The sequence below is a fragment of the Oncorhynchus mykiss genome, chromosome 9, assembly GCF_057628025.1.
Source record: "Oncorhynchus mykiss isolate SJ-2025 chromosome 9, ASM5762802v1, whole genome shotgun sequence".
In the NCBI taxonomy this organism is placed as follows: Eukaryota; Metazoa; Chordata; class Actinopteri; order Salmoniformes; family Salmonidae; genus Oncorhynchus; species Oncorhynchus mykiss.
Window position 1 is genome coordinate 51,817,760 of NC_143030.1, and position 21,725 is coordinate 51,839,484.

Genomic DNA, 21,725 nt, shown 5'->3' on the forward strand with positions numbered 1-21,725 from the left:
ATTAACTTCTGGGCCACATCCTGACTGATGGCAGCCCATTCTTGCATAATCAATGTTTGGCGTTTGTCAGAATTTGTGGGTTTTTGATTGTCCACCCGCCTCTTGAGTATTGACCACACGTTCTCAATGGGATTAAGGTCTGGGGAGTTTCCTGGCCATGGACCCAAAATATTGATGTTTTGTTCCCCGAGCCACTTAGTTATCACTTTTGCCTTATGGCAAGGTGCTCCATCATGCTGGAAAAGGCATTGTTCGTCACCAAACTGTTCCTGGATGGTTGGGAGAAGTTGCTTTCGGAGGATGTGTTGTACCATTCTTTAAACATGGCTGTGTTTTTAGGCAAAATTGTAAGTGAGCCCACTCCCTTGGCTGAGAAGCAACCCCACACATGAATGGTCTCAGGATGCTTTACTGTTGGCATGACACAGGACTGATGGTAGCGCTCACCTTGTCTTCTCCGGACAAGCTCTTTTCCGGATGCCCCAAACAATCGGAAAGGGGATACATCAAGAGAAAATGACTTTACCCCAGTCCTCAGCAGTCTAATCCCTGTACCTTTTGCAGATTATCAGTCTGTCCCTGGTGTTTTTCCTAGAGAGAAGTGTCTTCTTTGCTGACCTTCTTGACACCAGGCCATCCTCCAAAAGTCTTCGCCTCCCTGTGCGTGCAGATGCACTCACACCTGCCTGCTGCCATTCCTGATCAAGCTCTGCACTGGTGGTGCCCCGATCCCGCAGCTGAATCAACTTTAGGAGACGGTCCTGGCGCTTGCTGGACTTTCTTGGGCGCCCTGAAGCCTTCTTCACAACAATTGAACCGCTCTCCTTGAAGTTCTCGATGTCCCGATAAATGGTTGATTTAGCTGCAATCTTACTGGCATCAATATCCTTGCCTGTGAAGCCCTTTTTGTGCAAAGCAATGATGACGGCACGTGTTTCCTTGCAGGTAACCATGGTTGGCAGAGGAAGAACAATGATTCCAAGCACCACCCTCCTTTTGAAGCTTCCAGTCTGTTATTCAAACTCAATCAGCCTGATCGAGTGATCTCCAGCCTTGTCCTCGTCAACACTTACATCTTAACAAGAGAATCACTGACATGATGTCAGCTGGTCTTTTGTGGCAGGGCTGAAATGCAGTGGAAATGTTTTTTGGGGCTTCAGTTCATTTGCATGGCAAAGAAAGACTTTGCAATTAATTACAATCACTCTTCGTAACATTCTAGAGTACATGCAAATTGTCATCATACAAACCGAGGCAGCAGATTTTGAAAATGTATATTTTTGTATAATAATCAAAACTTTTGGCCACGACTGTACAGTACCAGCCAAAAGTTTAGACACACTTCATTCAAGAGTTTTTCTTTATTTAAAAAATGTAATACATCGTAGAATAATAGTGAAGACATCAAAACAATGAAATAACACATATGGAATCATGTTGTAACCAAAAAAGTATTTGAAGAATCTCAAATATATTTTGATTTGTTAAAGAAGGCACCCTTTGCCTTGACAGCTTTGCACACTCTTGGCATTCTCTCAACCAGCTTCATGAGGTAGTCACCTGGAATGCATTTCAATTAACAGGTGTGCCTTGTCAAGTTAATTTGTGGAATTTATTTCCTTCTTAATGCGTTTGAGCCAATCAGTTGTGTTGTGACAAGGTAGGCGTGGTACACAGAAGATTTGGTAAAAGACCAAGTTCATATTATGGCAAGAACAGCTCAAATAAGCAAAGAGAAACTCGGAAAATTTCAAGAACTTTGAAAGTTTCTTCAAGTGCCGTCGCAAAAACCATCAAACACTATGAAACTGGCCCTCATGAGGACCGCCACAGGAAATGAAGACCCAGAGTTACCTCTGCCCGAGAGGATAGGTTCATTAGAGTTACCAGCTTCAGAAATCTTCAACTAACTGCACTTCCGATTGCAGGCCAAATAAATGCTTCACAGAGTTCAAGTAACAGACACATCTCAACATCAACTGTTCAGAGGAGACCGCGTGAATCAGGCCTCCATGGTCGAATTCCTGCAAAGAAACCACTACTAAAGGACACCAATAAGAAGTGACTTGCTTGGGCCAAGAAACACGAGCAATGGACATTAAACCGGTGGAAATTTGTCCTACGGTCTGATGAGTCCAAATTTGAGATTTGTGGTTGCAACCGCCGTGTCTTCGAAATGCAGACTAAGTGAAAGGATGATCTCCGCATGTGTGGTTCCCACCGTGAAGCATGGAGGAGGAGGTGTGATGGTGCTTTGCTGGTGACACTGTCAGTGATTTATTTAGAATTCAAGGCACACTTAACCAGCATGGCTACCACAGCATTCTGCAGCGATACGCCATCCCATCTGTTTTTTGTGCTTAGTGGAACTATAATTTGTTTTTCAACAGGACAATAACCCAACACACCTCCAGGCTGTGTAAGGACTATTTCACCAAGAAGGAGAGTGATGGGAGTGATGCATCAGATGACCTGGCTTCCACAATCACCCAACCTCAACCCAATTGAGATGGTTATGGATGAGTTGGGGCACAGAGTGAAGAAAAGCAGTGCTCAGCATACATGGGAACTCCTTCAAGACTGTTGGAAATGCATTCCAGGTGAAGCTGGATGAGAGAATGCCAATAGTGTGCAAAGCTGTCCATCAAGGCAAAGGGTGCCTACTTTGAAGAATCTCAAATAGAAAATATATTTAACACTTTTTTTTGGTCACTAAATTATTCCATGTGTTATTTCAGTTTTGATGTCTTCACTATTATTCTACAATGTCAATTATTATTCTACCATTTTTATTTTTTATTTTTTTACAAATAAAGACAAACCTTAGAATGAGTAGCTTTGTCCAAACTTCTGACTGGTACTGTATATATTATTTTTTGAAAATGTGTCAGAAGGCCCATTGGTGCAGTATCAGCCTTGAATCTTACCTCTAAGGCACTGGGTCTCTGGGCGCGGAGGCCAGGAGTCTTGCCAGTGGGAGTAAGGGATGGGAGAGAGGGGAGGGATGGGAGAGAGGGATCCTTAGCTTTGCGGTCACTATTCCTCCCAGGGGCGCTGTAGAAGGAGGAGGGCTGGAAGCCCGCGCTGCTGCGAGGGTGTTCGGGGGGCAGCTCCAGGGCAAGGGGTGAAGAGGGGCCGCTGGCAGGGGAGGCGGACAGGGAGCCCTGCGGGGTGAGGGGCGACCGGGGTAAGACTATCAGCGACCTCTCGGATGCAGCTATGTGGGGGTCAAAACACAACCGCAGATGCTCAGACAGCTGGCCAAGGTATTCGAGGTCAATAGTACATAGATACTTTTCCTCATCCACTTACAGTAAATATGTTTTATATCTACTACACCCCTCAAATTCACATCTGGACCTTGAAGCCAGTTCCACTTCTTTTTATTATTATTCCCCTCTAATCAGGAACTGATTTAGACCTGGGATACCAGCTCGGTGCAATTAATTATCAGGTAGAACAGAAAATCAACATTTCTTCGGACTTCGCAGGGTAAGATTTGAATACCCCTGTACTACACTGAAGTTAGTGTTCGATTCAATCCGTAGCCCTGAAGACCTGCGCTACTGTCGAACAGAAATGTAAAGGTCAATGTTCCCATGTTGGCGGAGACTGCATTCACAGTAAACGCTGCATATGTAGGCACAATCGCAAATTACCTTTAAATTGCACTACAGAGCTGATCTTCAGTGCAACATATTGAATTAAGCCCTTAGGTTTCTTTAAGTGATTGCACCAGGGATAAATAACTAAGGGGTGAATCCTAACTAAGTCCAATTTTCACTTAGTCATGCATTGATGTCAATGAATAGGAGAATAAGTGAACATTTTCCAGCGATTGCATAGTGCCAACAAGAAAACAATATGATAATTATTTTCAATGATTGTAGACAGAACCACAGAATTTGAATCATTATATGGACAGAATACACAGGTGAAAACCAGTTTCAACTGGTCCTTGGTTGGTGTAGGTGGGCTGGGTTTGCCGTGGGTTTGCCTTACCTCTCATCCTCTCGATGGCAGGCGGGGAAGGGTTGAAAGAGGCCAGCCGGGCAGCCCAAGAAGACTCTTTCGGTACATTCGTCTGTTCCTTGGCCGGGGTGGTTGCTTTTTTCTTCTTCACCTCGACAGCCTCTTGGCAAACCTTCTCAATCTTTTCCGCTGGTCCGATGGATCGCTTCTGTTGGGAGAAAATAATCCCATAACATACTTTTATTACAAGTTGGTCATGTAAAAAGTGGTAAAAAAAACAACTATCCATTATTTATTCCACAGCAACTAAATGTATTGTGATCTGATTGATTTTAGTCTGCCATCTAAACTAAAATATAACAATGTAACTGATTTCACCTTTATTACTTACTACCAACCAAAAAATGATTATGTCTAGAAGAAGCGTAACGTGAACTCGGAGATACATTGCCTATATTATTTAATGAATACTTTATTTCATTATTCTATTTAAATCAGTAATAGAGCCTAATCATGGGGAAAGGGCATATGTGTGAGGGAAGAAAGCAGGACCTTAGGAGCTGGCGGCTCTTCAGTCTCTGATTGGCTGGCGCTGTCGGGCTCCCTGTAGCTCTTGGCGTTGGTGGCGGCGGCTCTCTGGGGCCTCCTGGCTGCTTGACTGGTCCCTGCCGCCACCAGTGCCGCTCCACGGTTCTCTTTCTGCTCTACACTTCTCTCCTTCACCCTCTGTCTCTTCTGAAAGGCGAGCATGACACACTGTGGCCGACAGAGGCAATGCTGACTGATACAACCATACAAGTACAATTCCACCCATCACTCACCCATTGATTTGGATGTGGAAGCCCATTTTAGGAATCCTATTTCTAGGTTGCAACAGAGCAGTAGTAAGGATGAAAAGTTGATTAACTCACTTTGGATTCTAAGGTTTCAAGATACAAGGCTGGTTCCGATTCCCCATCCCTTCTACCCGAAGTGTGCACTAGCTCATTGAGATTCCCCCTCGTTGATTTAAAACCATTGGATTGTCAGTCTCACCTTCTTTGGCTTGGCTTTCTCCTTCACAGGCTTGGGTGAGCTAGGTGGTAAGTCTGGGGACTCATCTAAAATAGAAAAGAGAGAGAGATAAGGTAGCGGCAGGTCGCCTAGTGATTAGAGTGTTGGGCCAGTAACCGAAAGGTTGCTGGATTGAATTCCCGAGCTAACAAGGTAAAAATATGTAGTTCTGACCCTGAACAAGGCAGTCAACTCACTGTTCAACAGTAGGCCGTCATTGTAAATAAGAATTTGTTCTTAACTGACTTGCCTAGTTAAATAAATAAAAATATTAAAAGGGTGTAGGCTATGTTTGACTAGTGAGTTCACTCAACGCAACAGACACAGACTGATTAAAACTATAGGACCAAACCATACGGTGCTGGCTTGGATTTATTCTTTTCACATTGTCCTTAAATTTCCAGCACAGTTCCAGCAACTATGGTGGATGCTTAACCAGGCCAGCCCAATACAGTTTGGCTTGGCTCGGTTAGGTTTGGCTCAGTAGTGTGGAAAGGTTAAGTGACGTATCGTGTGAGCGTACATGTGGTGTTGGGGGCAGGAGGGTGGAGCCGGGGCTGACGGCTGTAGTCGATCACTTTGGGCTTGGGCTTCCTGCTGGACTCTTTGAGCCAGCTGATCTCCATCATGGCGTCTGTGTCTGTGTCGCTGAACAGGTGCTTCTTCACGTGGCGCCGCGGAGCTGCTACCTGGGACTGCAGCGACAATTCAGTGAGGTGCACACACACATGGGTACACATACGCAGGTTTACAAATGTATACATACGCGCACACACAGTCTCACACACACACACACGACAAGAGTACAGACACCTTCACACACCGAGATAAGAGAACCACACACACACACACAAAAGGAGGCAATCTCCATCTCTCCATTCAAAAGTTCCCCCATCATATTGTGTCAATTAGTGTTTGCCTCCATACCTTGACTGCTTGGCCCTTCTTGGCAGTGCTGGGGAATGCCCAGGAGTTGTGAGTAGCACTAGGGGAAAAAACGGCAATGAATCACATCACATTGACATGAGGGATTATTTACCGCAACACTAGAAGACACTATTACAACACAGATGAGACCCAGGGTCTTTCTCAATTAATCTGTCCTTGATTCCTAACATCCTATCTCCTTGACTCCATCTCAACCATATTGTAAGAGAATCTCCCCAAGGTCCCTCCCCATGTCTTCTCCAATGAGTTTTGAGAAGGAGGCAAGAAGAAAGGATACAAGGAATCAAGGAAAGACTAATTGAGAGAGCCCCAGTCAGATGTAACCAAATGAGTACTGCCTTCAAATAGCTCCTACCTGCTATCAATGGCAGAGGTGTCCGAGGACATTTTCCCCTCCCCCTAAAGAGAGCAGAGAATTAGAAACCATCATCCACCTGTGCATGAGAATACTATATGGAATCATTTCAAATATCTAAGCTGTGCTTGATTGAGCTTGCCTGTTGCGATGGAACCAATTGAAAAGGCCTGGGTTCAAATGCTATTTTAAATCTTTCAAATGCTTCAAGTATTTGCTGTAGCCTGCCTGGAGTGCTAGATGGGTGGGTTTGCACTTTGGGGATGCTTCTATTGGTTCCATTGCAACAGGCAAGCTCAAACCAGCACAGCTTAGGTATTTGAACCCAAGTCTGCTAACAAATAGTAAGCCTAATTCATTAATTGGATTTACGTAGATCAAATATATATTTATTTACCCCAGTGGTCATAGATGTATCCACTTTGAACGCAAAGACGTCATCTCTACACAAATAAACAATGGATGAAATCAACAATACCATTCACAAACAGGAAATAAGAATCAACATTTTAGGCATGGGATCAGGACAAAATAATAAAACAATTATTATTTTGTCTAAAAAAAATAGGTCAGTTTCTATGATATTTGAATAGAGGATGTCCTGATTAAAATTCCTGATTAATCAAATCCCCCGAAATATAGATTTAGCTAAATTCATTTTTCAGACAAGTTGTCATGGGTTATCAGATATAAGATACACTGGTTGTGTTGCAGCACGGGGATAATTTGAATGAAACTGGACAAAAATAAATACCCTTGTTGTTCTGCAGAGGGCTTCTTGGAGTTAGTGTAGGACTTCATATATCCCGGTGCTTTTGCCCTTCCCACCTATGAGGGAGAGAATTCAGGCACTAGCTTGTGAACGCATGAGGGGAAAACACGTCTTATGCAACCCTAACAAATCCTCCAAATCAAATTGTATTTGTCACTTGAGCCGAATACAACGGGTACCGTCCTGTGAAATGCTTACTTACAAGCCCTTAACAATCAATGCAGTTTTTTTTTTTATTGTTAAGAAAATATTTACTAAATAAATGAAAGTCAATGTGCGGGGGTACAGATTAGTTGAGGTAATGTAGGTAGGGGTAAAGTGACTATGCATAGATAATAAACAGCGAGTAGCAGCAGTGTAAAAATAAAGGGGGGTGTCAATGCAAATAGTCCAGGTGGCCATTTGATTAATTGATCAGCAGTCTTACGGCTTAGGGGTAGAAGCTGTTAAGGAGCCTTTTGGAGATAGACTTGGCCCTACGATACCGCTTGCCATGCAGTAGCAGAGAGAACAGTCTATTATTTGGGCGACAGGAGTCTTCAACCATTTTTTGGGGCCTTCTTCTGACACCACCTAGGATAGAGGTCCTGGATGGCAGGAAGCTTGGCCCCAGTGATATACTGGGCCATATGCACTACCCTCTGTAGCGCCTTACGGTCGGATGCCGAGCAGTTGCCATACCAGGCGGTGATGCAACCGGTCAGAATGCTCTCGATGGTGCAGCTGTAGAACTTTTGAGGATCTGGGGACCCATACCAAATCTTTTCAGTCTCCTGAGGGAGAATAGGTGTTGTCATGCCCTCTTCACAACCGTCTTGGTGTGCTTCGACCATAGTTTGCTGGTGATGTGGACACCAAGGAACTTGAAACTCTTGACCGCTCCACTACAGCCCCATTGATGTGAATAGGGGTGTGTTCTGCCCTCCTTTTCCTGTAGTCCACGATCAACTCCTTTGTCTTGCTCATGTTGAGGGAGAGGTTGTTGTCCTGGCACCACACTGCCAGGTCTCTGACCTCCTCCCTATACGCTGTGTCACCGTTGTCTGTGATCAGGCCTACCGCCGTTGTATCGTCAGCAAACGTAATGATGGTGTTGGAGTCGTGCTTGGCCACTCAGTCGTGGGTGAACAGGGAGTATAGGAGGGGACCAAGCACGTACCCGACGGGCCCTTGTGTTGAGGATCTGCGGGGTAGCAAAACAGTCCTCTAGCGTAGCATCCACGTCATCTCACCACTTCCTTACTAGTCACTAGTACTTCCTGCTTTAGTTTTTGCTTGTAAGCAGAAATCAAGAGGATACAATTATGGTCAGATTTGCCAAAAGGAGGGAGAGCTTTGTACGCGTCTGTGTGTGGAGTAAAGGTGGTCTAGAGGTTTTTTTTTTCTTCCTCCTCTGGTTGCACAGGTGACATGCTGGTAGAAATTAGGTCAAATGGATTTAAGTTTGCCTGCATTAAAGTCCCAGGCCACTAGGAGCGCTGCTTCTGGATGAGCAATTTCTTGTTTCCTTCTGGCCTTATGCAGCTCGTTGAGTGCGGTCTTAGTGCCAGCATCGGTTTGTGGTGGTAAATAGACCGCTACAAAGAATATAGATAAACTCTCTTGGTAGGTAGTGTGGTCTACAGCATATGATGAGGTACTCTACCTCAGGCGAGCAATACCTCGAGACTTCCTTAATATTAGACATCGCGCACCAGCTGTTATTGACAAATAGACACACACCACCACCCCACTTCTTACCAGAGGTAGCTGTTCGGTCTGCTACCACGTTCTGCTACCTAAATTCATACAATTAAAATGAATATTACTTATTCTGTTTATCAATCAGAAAACAACAGCTCAGGCACTCACCATCGATGGCGGCAACCAACTCTTCTCCAAAACAGATCTACCACAAAGGAAAGAAAATTGTAATTATTACACTACAGCCAGGGATTGAACCCCGGTCTCCGGGGGAAGGGAGTGTGTAGTGCTTTTCACAATGCAAATAGTTTAACATCCATCTGTAATAGGCATTTTATTACATTCTCTGATGAAACTGACTCTACATTTTTTGTTAAAAGATATACACGAATTTGCAAATGGTTGTCCTCAAGAGCTTTTGACAGTGATTTGGTGGTACCCGGAAAGGAAATGTTTGGGAACCGCTGCGCTAGACCAAACTTCTGCACATCATTCTACCATGTTATATGTTCACTTGGTTTTGTTTCCTGCAGTACCTGTTGCTGCAGTACCTGTTGGTGGGTGGAAGGGGCCAGCGAGGGACAGACTCTACAGGGGATTTAATGGTGGTGGATGATGTGCTATTCTCGTAGTGGCTGGAGATTAACCTCATCATGGTGCCCGTCACCACCTCCTCTCTCTGCAGAGGATGAGGGGAACATGTGAGAAAGGGTGTTTTATTGTTATTATAACTCCAATATACTATTACTACTACTAAACTTGAGACACTGATAGACCAATGCTATGGAATGGTTATACTACTGTGCCATTGTACAAAAGCAAGGGAGCAAGGTGCAACCCATTGGCTACAGTTCACTGCCTCCATTTAATAAGGAAGCTCCAACTCGGACTGGGACGGGGTATTCAAACAGCTTTGCGCCAAGCTCAATTTCCTATTCAATTGCTCTTAACACTCTATATCCTCACCTTGTCTTTACTGGAGTTTGACCCAGTAGCCTTAACCTTGGAGTTAGGTGTTGCCCTCTCCTGTATATCTTTAGCTGGGGTGGGTTTGACAGGGGCTTTCCCTGGGGTGGCTTCAGTTTCCTGAGACTTCTGGCTCTTAGGTTTCCCCTTGGTCTGACCAGGCCTTCCTGCATCCTGCCGTGACACTTTGGCACCTCTCCCAGTGGGCTCACCTCGCTCCTCAGGCCCTCTTCCTCCCTGGGCTCCATCTTGCTCCTCAGGCCCTCGTCCTCCCTGGGCTCCACTTTGCTCCTCAGGCCCGCTTCCTCCCTGGGCTCCAGCTCGCTCTCGGGACCCTCGGTCCTGTGGCCTACCTCGCTCCTCAGGCACTCTGATCTGGACTCCAGCTCGCTCCTCGGGCCCAGTACCCCGGTCCCTCTTGCGGAGGACCTCCTCCAGGCGCTGGGTGAGCTGGGCGTGGAGCTGCTTGTGGCTGACTGCTGACCCAGGGACCGACCCAGAACCTCTCTGGGCCGATGACGGACGCTCCTGTTGCTCTACGTTCTCAAGTTCTGGAGACCGGAGAGAAACACTTTCAGTAAAACCTCAATGTAGACCTTATTCACAGATGAACACTAACATAAACGGCTAGTGCAGGTAGCTAATGAACGGGTCGTCTTTTAAAACCATGGCAGACGGCAATGAAAATGCATGAGCAATGTTCTTCTGAGTTCTTCAAATCGAATGATATTGTCTGTGTCCGAATACCCATGCTAGTGTACTACATAGTTAAACTGCATACTATGTACTTATCGTCGCACACAATTTAGTATGTACCATTTAGTAAAAAGTATGCAGTATGCCATGGCCGCAATGCAGTTGCAGCTCCTGACTGGGTGAGTAGGTAGGGCGGGGCCGAGGCGGGTGGATTTTATCAAATTCAACAGACATGTATCACATTAACCAGCCTGATAATGGTTCATTTCCAATTAGATTGATTTCTCTAAACTCTAAATAGAATAGGAATGGAGTTATAGGCCTACTCAGGCTGGTTATAGGCAGACTACCACATTCAACCTATACCATAGCATCTATCCTATTTAAAAAGTACTGAAGAAAGAAACAGAATTTGGATCCATTTCAACATATTTATTACTGAAGACATGAAGGTCAGTCAATCCTGGTAAGTTTCTTCAAGTGCAGTCGCAAAAACCATCAAGTGCTATGATGAAACTGGCTCTCATGAGGACCGCCATAAGAAAGGGAGAACCAGAGTTACCTCTGCTGCAAAAGGATAAGTTCATTAGAATTACCAGCCTCATAAATTACAGGCCAAATAAATGCTTCAGAGTTCAAGTAACAAACACATCTCAACACTGTTCAGAGGAGACTGTGTGAATCAGGCCTTCATGGTTGAATTGCTGCACAGAAACCGCTACTAAATGACACCAACAACAAAAAAAGACTTGCTTGGGCCAAGAAACACGAGCAATGGACATCCTAAATTGAGATTTTTGGTTCCAACCGCTGTGTCTTTGTGAGACGCAGACTAGGTGAACGGATTATCTCTCCATGTGTGGTTCCCACCGTGAAGCATGAAGGAGGTGTGATGTGCTTTGCTGGTGACACTGTCTGTGATTTATTTAGAATTCAAGGCACACTTAAACAGCATGGCTATGAGAGCATTCTGCAGCGATACGCCATCCCATCTGTTTTGCTACTAGTGGAACTATAATTTGTTTTTCAACAGGACAATTACCCAAAACACACCTCCAGGCTGTGTAAGGGCTATTTGACCAAGAAGGAGAGTGATGGAGTGCTGCATCAGATGATCTGGCCTCCACAATTCCACGACCTCAACCCAATTGAGATGGTTTGGGATGAGTTGGACCGCAGAGTGAAGGAAAAGCAGCCAACAAGTGCTCAGCAAACGTGGGAACTCCTTCAAAACTGTTGGAAAAGTATTCCTCATGAAGTTGATTGAGAGAATGCCAAAAGTGTGCAAAGCTGTCATAAAGGCAAAGGGTGCCTACTTTGAATAATCTAACATCTTTGGACAAAGTTAAAACAGAGCGGGGCTGTTCTAGATTCTCCTAGGCCAACGCATGTACAGCATTAGTACAGTATGTATGGCTTATCATGTAGGAAGTGCATTGGAATGAGAGCCTTGGGGCTACTGACGAGGTGTGAGCCAGCACAGAGAATAAGGGAGAGAGGGAGAGCGTGAATAAACCTCAAGAGATTAATAAACCTCAACATGTCGGCTAAAGCGATTGAATTCAGGAATGCATTGTAGGCTAACCAATACCAAACGGCAATTCAGTGAAAATAAAAATCTCATTGATTTATCAAGACCAGTCCCCATGCTTGTCTCAGAGCAGCACAAAATTATGCTGAAATAGTTGACCACACGTGGGTAGAATATTGCTTCAATATTGCTTCAAATCCTATTATAACAATTGGATGACTTTGGGAGTTTCAGTAAGTAACAATGTGTTGCCTTCATTAGCCTACTTTATTCAAATGTGTCTGTTATTCAGTGATATTTATTCCCATAGTAATTCCATCCAGATGTGGTTGAAGGAACTGGACCAAGGTGCAGCGTGGTAAGCGTACATTTTCTTTATTAACTCAAAATGACGGCAAATAAAACACTACAAAACCAAACCATGAAGCTCAAAGGCTATGTGCCCTAAACGAAGTCAACTTCCCACGAACACAGGTGGGAAAAAGGGTACCTAAGTATGGTTCCCAATCAGAGACAACGATAGACAGTTGTCCCTGATTGAGAACCATACCTGGCCAAAACATAGAAATAGAAAATCATAGAAAAACAAAACATAGAATGCCCACCCCAACTCACGCCCTAACCAAACTAAAATAAAGACATAAAAAGGATCTCTAAGGTCAGGGCGTGACAGTTAGAAAACAGTGCATTTGGTGGACTCACAGGGACCAGGCCAATTAGATTTTTGATGGTAAATTTAACTATTTACAAAGAAAAAGGTACATCAAATATTGTAGCCTACACCTTATGGACTGCTATGTGTTCCATAATAATTCACCACATTTCTTTCAAGGTAGGATTACAGCAATATTGTGTTATGTTTAAGCCTATTTACATGTATATTTCTAGTATTGTACCTAATGTTGGCTGTTAGGCTAAATGTCTTTTTTTCTTCTCCAATTGCAGACAATGACCCAAAACACACTACCGCCCGGGTTTGCATTACAAATGAGGGCATAAACTGGGACAAGATACCAGCAGAGTAACTTTCTAACCTTTCAGTCAGAAATTAAAAACACACATGATATATATGGAAAAATACAAGTTTAAAAACGTTGACCAATCGATTGGTTGAAAGAACAGATGACTCTTGGTTGATCAAGATTCATTTTAGTCGGGGACAACCCTACACTATGTTTGTGTTTCTTACATCTGCAAACAGCTAGGTTGTTTTTTCTTAGCAAGTTGAGCCTAAATCTTATTAGCCACTAATTCTAATCGCTAGTTAGTTGGCTTGCTAGCTAATAAAATTACTGAGTCAGCACAAACGTAATTAGCTAAACAGCCTGATAATACCAGTGATGGTGTAGGCTCTAAATCGCAAGTCAAATTGCAACATTTGGTTAAAAATAAGGCCTAGATTGTTTGCCCATATCGTGCAACCCTACGTGGCAGTGTGGAAATTATCTCAAATGAGTGCAGGAAATGCAGAAATTGATAAATGCTGCATTTTCGGGGGGCTTGAAGTTGAATTGAACAGCATAAAACAATCAGAATGGAGAATGACCCATTGAAATCACTTAGAATGTATGTGTTACCACCCTAGGGTCACGCACTACTCATTTTGATGTATTCTTTTTTATATTGTTAGACCAGAAATGTTTGTGTGTTATTACATAAAGGAATAACAATTGGATATCAGAGCAGCGGTAACTCACCAGCATCAACACCAGGAATATGACTTTCCCAAAGCAGATCCTTTGTTCGCACCCCCCAGGGCAATTGAACTGATTCCTGAAACCCACCTAAAACATCGCCGGTGAAGGAAAGGTACTCGGAGTGGTCTTCTAGTCTGATTTAGGAGGCACGGACACCACCCACCGCTTCCGAGTATATTACTCGCTAATGTTCAGTCTCTGGATAATAAAGTTGACGAGCTCAGGGCGCGGGTCTCTTTCCAGAGAGACATCAGGGATTGTAACGTATTCTGCTTCATGGAAACATGGCTCTCTCAGCATATACTGCCCGAATCGGTCCAGCCAGCTGAATTCATCAGTCCATCGTGCAGACAGGAATAAATATTTTTTCGGGAAGAAGGGTGGGGGTGTATGTTTCATGATTAACGACTCATGGTGTAATTGTGATAACATACAGGTAACTCAAGTACCTTTGTTCACCCAATCTAGAATACCACCTAATCAAATGCCGACCGTAATATCTCCCAAGAGAATTCTCATTGGTTATAGCCACGGCCGTCTATATCCCCCCTCAAGCTGATACCACGACAGCCCTCAAAGAACTCCACTGGAATTTATGCAAACTGGAAACAACATATCCTGAGGCTGCATTTATTGTAGCTGGGGATTTAAACAAAGCACATTTGAGAAAAGGGATGCCGAAGTTCTATCAACATATCGACTGTAGTTCTCTCGCTGCCAAAACACTCGACCACTGTTACTACAACTTCCAAGATGCCTATAAGGCCCTCCTCAGCCCTCCTTTCGGAAAATCTGACCACGACTCCATTTTGCTCCTCCCTCCCTATAGGCAGAAAATCAAACAGGAAGTACCCGTGCTAAGGACTATTCAACGCTGATCTAACCAATCGGAATCCACGCTTCAAGATTGTTTGATCACGCAAACTATGTTCCCGGGTAGCTTCCGAGAATAATATTGACGAATACACTGATTTGATGACTGAGTTTATCAGGAAGTGTATAGGAGAGGTTGTACCCACTGTGACTATTAAAACCTACCCTAACCAGAAACCGTGGATGGCAGCATTTGTGCAAAACTGAAAGTGTGAACGAGCACATTTAACCATAGAAAAGTGACTGGGAATATGTCAGAAAACAAACAGTGTAGTTATTCCCTTCACAAGGCAAATCACAGGCAAAACATCAGTATAGAGACAAAGTGGAGTCGCAATTCAACGGCTCAGACACGAGACGTATGCGGCAGGGTCTACAGACAATCACGGACTATAAAAGGAAAACCAGCCACGTCGCGGACACCAACGTCTTGCTTCCAGACAAGCTAAACACCTTCTTTGCCCGCTTTGAGGATAACAGTGCCACCGATGCGGCACGCTACCAAGGACTGTGGGCTCGCCTTCTCCGTGGCCGACGTGAGTAAGACATTTAAGCGCGTTAACCCTCACAAGGCTAACGGCCCAGACGGCATCCCTAGCTGCGTCCTCAGACATATTCAATCTCTCCCTATCCCAGTCTGCTGTCCCGACATGCTTCAAGATGGCCACCATTGTTCCTGTACCCAAGAAAGCAAAGGTCACTGAACTAAATGACTATCGCCGCGTAGCACTCACCTTTGTCATCATGAAGTGCTTTGAGAGACTAGTCAAGGATCATATCACCTCTACCTTACTGTCACCCTAGACCCACTTCAATTTGCTTACTGCCCCAATAGATCAACAGACGATGCAATCGCCATCACACTGCCCTATCCCATCTAGACAAGAGGAATACATATGTAAGGATAATGTTAATTGACTATAGCTCAGCATTCAACACCATAGTACCCTCCAAGCTCATCATTAAGGTCAAGGCACTGGGTCTGAACCTCGCCCTATGCAACTGGGTCTTGGAATTCCTGACGGGAAGTCCAGGTGGTGAAGGTCGGTGGTGAATGTAGGAAACAAAACCTCCACCTCGCTGATCCTCAACACTGGGGCCCCACAAGGGTGCGTTCTCAGTCTCCTCCTGTAGTCCCTGTTCACCCATGACTATGTGGCCAAGCACACCTCCAACTCAAATCATCAAGTTTGCAGATGACACAACAGTAGTAGAATTGATTACCAACAATGACAGAGACAGCCTACAGGGAGGAGGTGAGGGCTCTGTGAGTGTGGTGCTAGGAAAATAACCTCTCACTCAATGTCAACAAAGGAGATGATTGTGGACTTTAGGTAACAGCAGAGGGAGCACCTCCCTATTCACATTGACGGGACCGCAGTGCAGAAGGTGGAATGCTCCAAGTTCCTCGGCATACACATCACTGACAAACTGAAACGGTCCACTCACACAGACAGTATGGTGAAGAAGGCACAACAGCGCCTCTTCAACCTCAGGAGGCTGAAGAAATTTAGCTTGTCACCTAAAACTCTCACAAACTTTTACAGATGCACAATCGAGAGTATCCTGTCAGGCTGTATCGCCGCTTGGTACGGCAACTGCACCAGCCGCAATCCAGAGGGTGGTGCGGTCTGCCCAATGCATTACTGGGGGCAAACTACCTGCCCTTCAGGTCACCAACAGCATCCAATGTCACAGGAAGGCCAGACAGATCATCAAGGACAACAACCACCTGAGCCACTGCCTGTTCACCCTGCTATCAACCAGAAGGTGAGGTCAGTACAGGTGCATCAAAGCTGGACCGAGAAGCTGTTTTTCAGTCTCCATCTCAAGGCCATCCGACTGTTAAATAGCCATCACCAGCACATAGAGGCTGCTGCCTATATACATAGACTTGAAATCACTGGCCACTTTAATAGATGGAACACTAGTCACTTTAATAATGTTTACATATCTTGCATTACCCATCTCATATGTATATTCTGTATACTATTCTACTGTATCTTATTCTATGCTGCTTTGACATTGCTCGTCCATATATTGTTATATTCTTAATTCCACTCCTGCACTAGATTTGTGTGTATTGGGTATATGTTGTGTAATTGTTAGATATTACTTCTAAGATATTACTGCACTGTTGGAGCTAGAAGCACAAGCATTTCGCTACACCCGCAATAACATCTGCTAAACACGTGTATGTGACCAATAAAATGCATTTGATAAAGCAAATATTTAACTTTTATTATTCAAAAGCATAATACTGTAATACAGTCTATATTTACTTTTTTAAATACTGTAATATTATATTTGGGCTATATCGCCCAGCCCTAGTTCAATCAAAAGACCTGATTAACATGACCTCAATAACGCAGCAACATGCAGAAATATATATATAATATTTTGTTTAAAAGCTCTGATGAGACCAAGAGAACAATAAACACTTTTCAATGAAAAAACAGAAATCCACTTTGGGTAAAAAAAAAATATATAATAATTTTAAACACTTCTGTTTTCAAAGATGTAGCCTACGTACGATGCAATACTTGTGATCATTTTAAGGAGAACAAAAACGACTTAGCCTACATTTGAACTCCACCGCAAAAGCTGAACATGGTCGGTCAATCAACAATGGCCACAGCGTGAATAAAGTCTATTGGAGACACTGTGCATGCATGGTTCTCATGAGACATTTCAGTAATAGCAGCAACTGTTATGAGTCTGTTGATGAGTGTGGATTTAGTAAGGCGATTACTAAAGCTTACCTAACTACCTACTCATAAATGCTCATAAATCTAAATTCAGTTACATACTGTATTCCTATCAACATTTTTATAATTCTAAAAGTATTTATTTGAAGTTGAACTCTTTTTAAAAAACTAAATAGGTCCTGTACATGTTGTGAAAATAACTGTAGAATACTGTAGGGGATTGGGAGGAGGAAGTTCTTGGGGCAGATTACCTGGTTTGGGCAGTGCCTTCTGGAAGCCTCTCTGTACCGGCAGCAGCATCTCAGATACAGACACTTTCCTCCAGTGGGAGAATCTGTTCGAACACACACAGAGATGCACGCACGCACACACGGTCTAAAAGCTCCTCTATGAGTAAACATGTCTGATTCAAAATCAGATTTTAAATCAATTGTAATTTGAATGACAGAGACCATGTACTTACATAGTACTCTCTGTTTTCATGGTAGGCTGGGAGTCAGGGACAATGCTGCTCTCTGTTAGATAGAATGAGGGTAAAGGGAAATAAACGGTGTGTTTACAGTCATTACATTTATGTTACATTTATGGGAGATGTATTACAGAGAAAATGTAAATGCCCAAGTGACTGTCACAACCTATCTACATTTGTTTTTAAATGACATGTTGTCATTAAGCAGACACTTATCTAGAGCGACTAAATAGTCAGTGCATTCAATTTAGTTAGGACAACCATATCACAGTCATTGTATACAGTATATAAAGTGTGAAGGAACTGTACCAAGAAGCTCCTCTTCCTCTGCCTGGTCAGTTTGGACCATCTCCACCACTTTGTCCACTGGGATGTGCTGCAAGACGAGTACCGGTACAATAATTAAACTACTGCTACTACCTCCTGCTACTGCTCCTCGTTAGTCAGCTACAACTAATAATGATAGACTTATAGAATTACCACTACAGATGCTACTACTACAACCATAGCTATATATAATGTGGCGCCGGACAACTTGACCGGGAAGATTTTAATTTACCGGCCATTTGAGGAATTTACCGAACCCATATGCATTGGGTGCATAACTCATTATGGCGTCCACCTACGGTGCTCAAAATGACAGAAATCTGATTTAGATGATGATAATGCATCTTAACAGAACAAGTAAGGAAGCAGCCAATAAATGCAATTTGCAGGAAAACAGCGCACCTGACAGCGGTTCCATATGTGAGAGATGCAAATCTCTGTTAAACTTAGAAAGAGGGGGGTGTGAGTATAATTTTTCTTGAGTAGAATTTAAAATGTTAAGACAATTCTTGCACATTCATTGTGTGAATCGCTTGCCCGTGGATATTTTTTTTTTGAACCAATTCCCCATTACATGTCACCAGTAGTAAATATACCCATCATGTATCATTCTCATTCTCGGAGTGGAAACGTTGTTTGCAGAGTTCACAACCTGCTACACTTGTGAGAAAGAAGTTTTAGTTTATTTCATAACCATAATTTACAATATTTGTTTTTTGTTTGTTTGGAGTGCTCCATGTAAGCAATGAGTATGTGTCAGGTTTCTCTGTCCTGATAATTTCGAGGGAGCGCAAGCGCCTGAGCACACATAGGAGTACCTCGCCTGCTGCACAGAAATGTAGGATTTTGTATTTTATTTTTTACATCCACTGCAAATGAGAATATTTAAAACATGATATATACACAGTATATATATATTTTTTTTTTTGGGGGGGGGGGGGGTATTTTACCCCCTTTTCTCCCCAATTGTGTGATATCCAATTGTGATCTGGTCTTATCGCTGCAACTCCCCAACGGGCTCGGGAGAGGCGATGGTCGAGTCATGCGTTCTCCGAAACATGACCCGCCAAACTGCGCTTCTTAACACCTGCCCGCTTAACCCAGAAGCCAGCCGCACCAACGAGGAAACACCGTTCAACTGATGACCGCAGTCAGCCTGAAGGCGCCCGGGCCCCCCACAAGGAGTCACTAGAGCGCGATGAACCAGGTAAAGCCCCCCCTGCTAAACCTTCCCCTAATGACGCTGTGCGCGGCCTGTGGTGACACAGCCTGGGATCGAACCCAGGTCTGTAGTGACGCTTCAAGCAATGCGATGCTGCGCCACTTGGGAGGCAAATAATTATATATTAAATCTATAGTTTCTCACCGTAATCGATTTTGAAAATCGTTCCAACAATCTCCCCGTTGATAATCACCAATCCTCAGTATGAAAGAGCAATTAAAGTTACAGAACTAATGCTCCATTGGCCTATAGGCTTTGACTTCCATGCGCTCATTTCTTTAGCATCCAATGGATCACGGTGTATCAATTTCCATTAATGAATAAAAAGCATTATTTTGCAATGGGATTTTCTTCCTCCCGGTCATTTTGGCCAGCAACAGTTTTCATTTATTTTTAGGGGGGCAAAAGCCGGTAATTGCCGGCTAACAGAAACCCTGCTATAAAATGTATAATAATTACTCCAATATTACCATTGTTGGAATATCGCAATGTCACTACTATTAGGAGCGTACTGTCCAGGCGGTGGACTTGTACATAAAGCTGACGCATGCTACAGGAACAGGAGATTGGCCCAGAGGACAGTAGCCTTTCTGGCACGGACAAGGCTACCTAGAACATACTTACTACAACTATTGCTACAGCTACTAGTACGATTATCAATTAAAAACTACTATCCGTTGTACTACCACTCCTAACAGTTAGGAGAAAGACCAGACCAACCCTGCGGTATTTCTCTGCCACAGGTCCAGCTTTGGTGTCCTGCTTGGTAGCTTTGCTCTGTGATAGAGCAACCACCGCATCCATCTGGGGAAAAAAAATAATAAACTTTTAGGAGCAAATCCCAACTTCCACTCTGTCATATACGAGAGATATTTCAACTGGCGTTGGTGTTAGGACTTCCCCCTCAGTGCTGCTGCCTATGCTACAGGAGGGTTTAGCTTCCATCTAGTCTCAAGTACATTACTCTAAGGGAAAAATCCTTACTTAAATTTAAGTTGAATTTTCACTTAGTCTCCCATTGGTATCGATGTGTTAGGGTGAGAATTGCAATATCTATGTAATGGCAAAGTGCATCTGGAATTTTTACTCAAATCTCCCATTGACAGTGAGAGATTGACTGTCAGTTACACAAAATAGTTACAGTGCCTTGCGAAAGTATTTGGCCCCCTTGAACTTTGCGACCTTTTGCCACATTTCAGGCTTCAAACATAAAGATATAAAACTGTATTTTTTTGTGAAGAATCAACAACAAGTGGGACACAATCATGAAGTGGAACGACATTTATTGGATATTTCAAACTGTTTTAACAAATCAAAAACTGAAAAATTGGGCGTGCAAAATTATTCAGCCCCTTTACTTTCAGTGCAACAAACTCTCTCCAGAAGTTCAGTGAGGATCTCTGAATGATCCAATGTTGACCTAAATGACTAATGATGATAAATACAGTCCACCTGTGTGTAATCAAGTCTCCGTATAAATGCACCTGCACTGTGATAGTCTTAGAGGTCCGTTAAAAGCGCAGAGAGCATCATGAAGAACAAGGAACACACCAGGCAGGTCCGAGATACTGTTGTGAAGAAGTTTAAAGACAGATTTGGATACAAAAAGATTCCCCAAGCTTTAAACATCCCAAGGAGCACTGTGCAAGCGATAATGTTGAAATGGAAGGAGTATCAGACCACTGCAAATCTACCAAGACCGGGCCGTCCCTCTAAACTTTCAGCTCACACAAGGAGAAGACTGATCAGAGATGCAGCCAAGAGGCCCATGATCACTCTGGATGAACTGCAGAGATCTACAGCTGAGGTGGGAGACTCTGTCCATAGGACAACAATCAGTCGTATATTGCACAAATCTGGCCTTTATGGAAGAGTGGCAAGAAGAAAGCCATTTCTTAAAGATATCCATAAAAAGTGTTGTTTAAAGTTTGCCACAAGCCACCTGGGAGACACACCAAACATGTGGAAGAAGGTGCTCTGGTCAGATTAAACCAAAATTGAACTTTTTGGCAACAATGCAAAACGTTATGTTTGGCGTAAAAGCAACACAGCTGAACACACCATCCCCACTGTCAAACATGGTGGTGGCAGCATCATGGTTTGGGCCTGCTTTTCTTCAGCAGGGACAGGGAAGATGGTTAAAATTGATGGGAAGATGGATGGAGCCAAATACAGGACCATTCTGGAAGAAAACCTAATGGAGTCTGCAAAAGACCTGAGACTGGGACGGAGATTTGTCTTCCAACAAGACAATGATCCAAAACATAAAGCAAAATCTACAATGGAATGGTTCAAAAATAAACATATCCAGGTGTTAGAATGGCCAAGTCAAAGTCCAGACCTGAATCCAATCGAGAATCTGTGGAAAGAACTGAAAACTGCTGTTCACAAATGCTCTCCATCCAACCTCACTGAGCTCGAGCTATTTCGCAAGGAGGAATGGGAAAAAAATT

General features: G+C 43.6%; 1 protein-coding gene across 1 annotated transcript in view; it reads right to left on the reverse strand.

The window, feature by feature from the left end:
- sycp2 (synaptonemal complex protein 2) overlaps positions 1-21,725 on the reverse strand; it is a 67,739-nt gene that overhangs the window by 30,212 nt on the left and 15,802 nt on the right. Inside the window, exons 18-34 of the mRNA XM_090185811.1 lie at positions 19,993-20,076; positions 18,033-18,099; positions 17,718-17,769; positions 17,506-17,588; positions 9,750-10,300; positions 9,298-9,462; positions 9,125-9,144; positions 8,952-8,988; positions 7,083-7,156; positions 6,726-6,771; positions 6,329-6,372; positions 5,953-6,010; positions 5,549-5,720; positions 5,008-5,072; positions 4,525-4,707; positions 4,003-4,180; positions 2,928-3,217 (exon numbers count right to left, since the gene is read on the reverse strand). Of these exons, the coding sequence (XP_090041937.1) occupies positions 2,928-3,217; positions 4,003-4,180; positions 4,525-4,707; positions 5,008-5,072; positions 5,549-5,720; positions 5,953-6,010; positions 6,329-6,372; positions 6,726-6,771; positions 7,083-7,156; positions 8,952-8,988; positions 9,125-9,144; positions 9,298-9,462; positions 9,750-10,300; positions 17,506-17,588; positions 17,718-17,769; positions 18,033-18,099; positions 19,993-20,076 (2,169 nt within the window). The remainder of the gene's footprint in view (positions 1-2,927; positions 3,218-4,002; positions 4,181-4,524; positions 4,708-5,007; positions 5,073-5,548; positions 5,721-5,952; positions 6,011-6,328; positions 6,373-6,725; positions 6,772-7,082; positions 7,157-8,951; positions 8,989-9,124; positions 9,145-9,297; positions 9,463-9,749; positions 10,301-17,505; positions 17,589-17,717; positions 17,770-18,032; positions 18,100-19,992; positions 20,077-21,725) is intronic.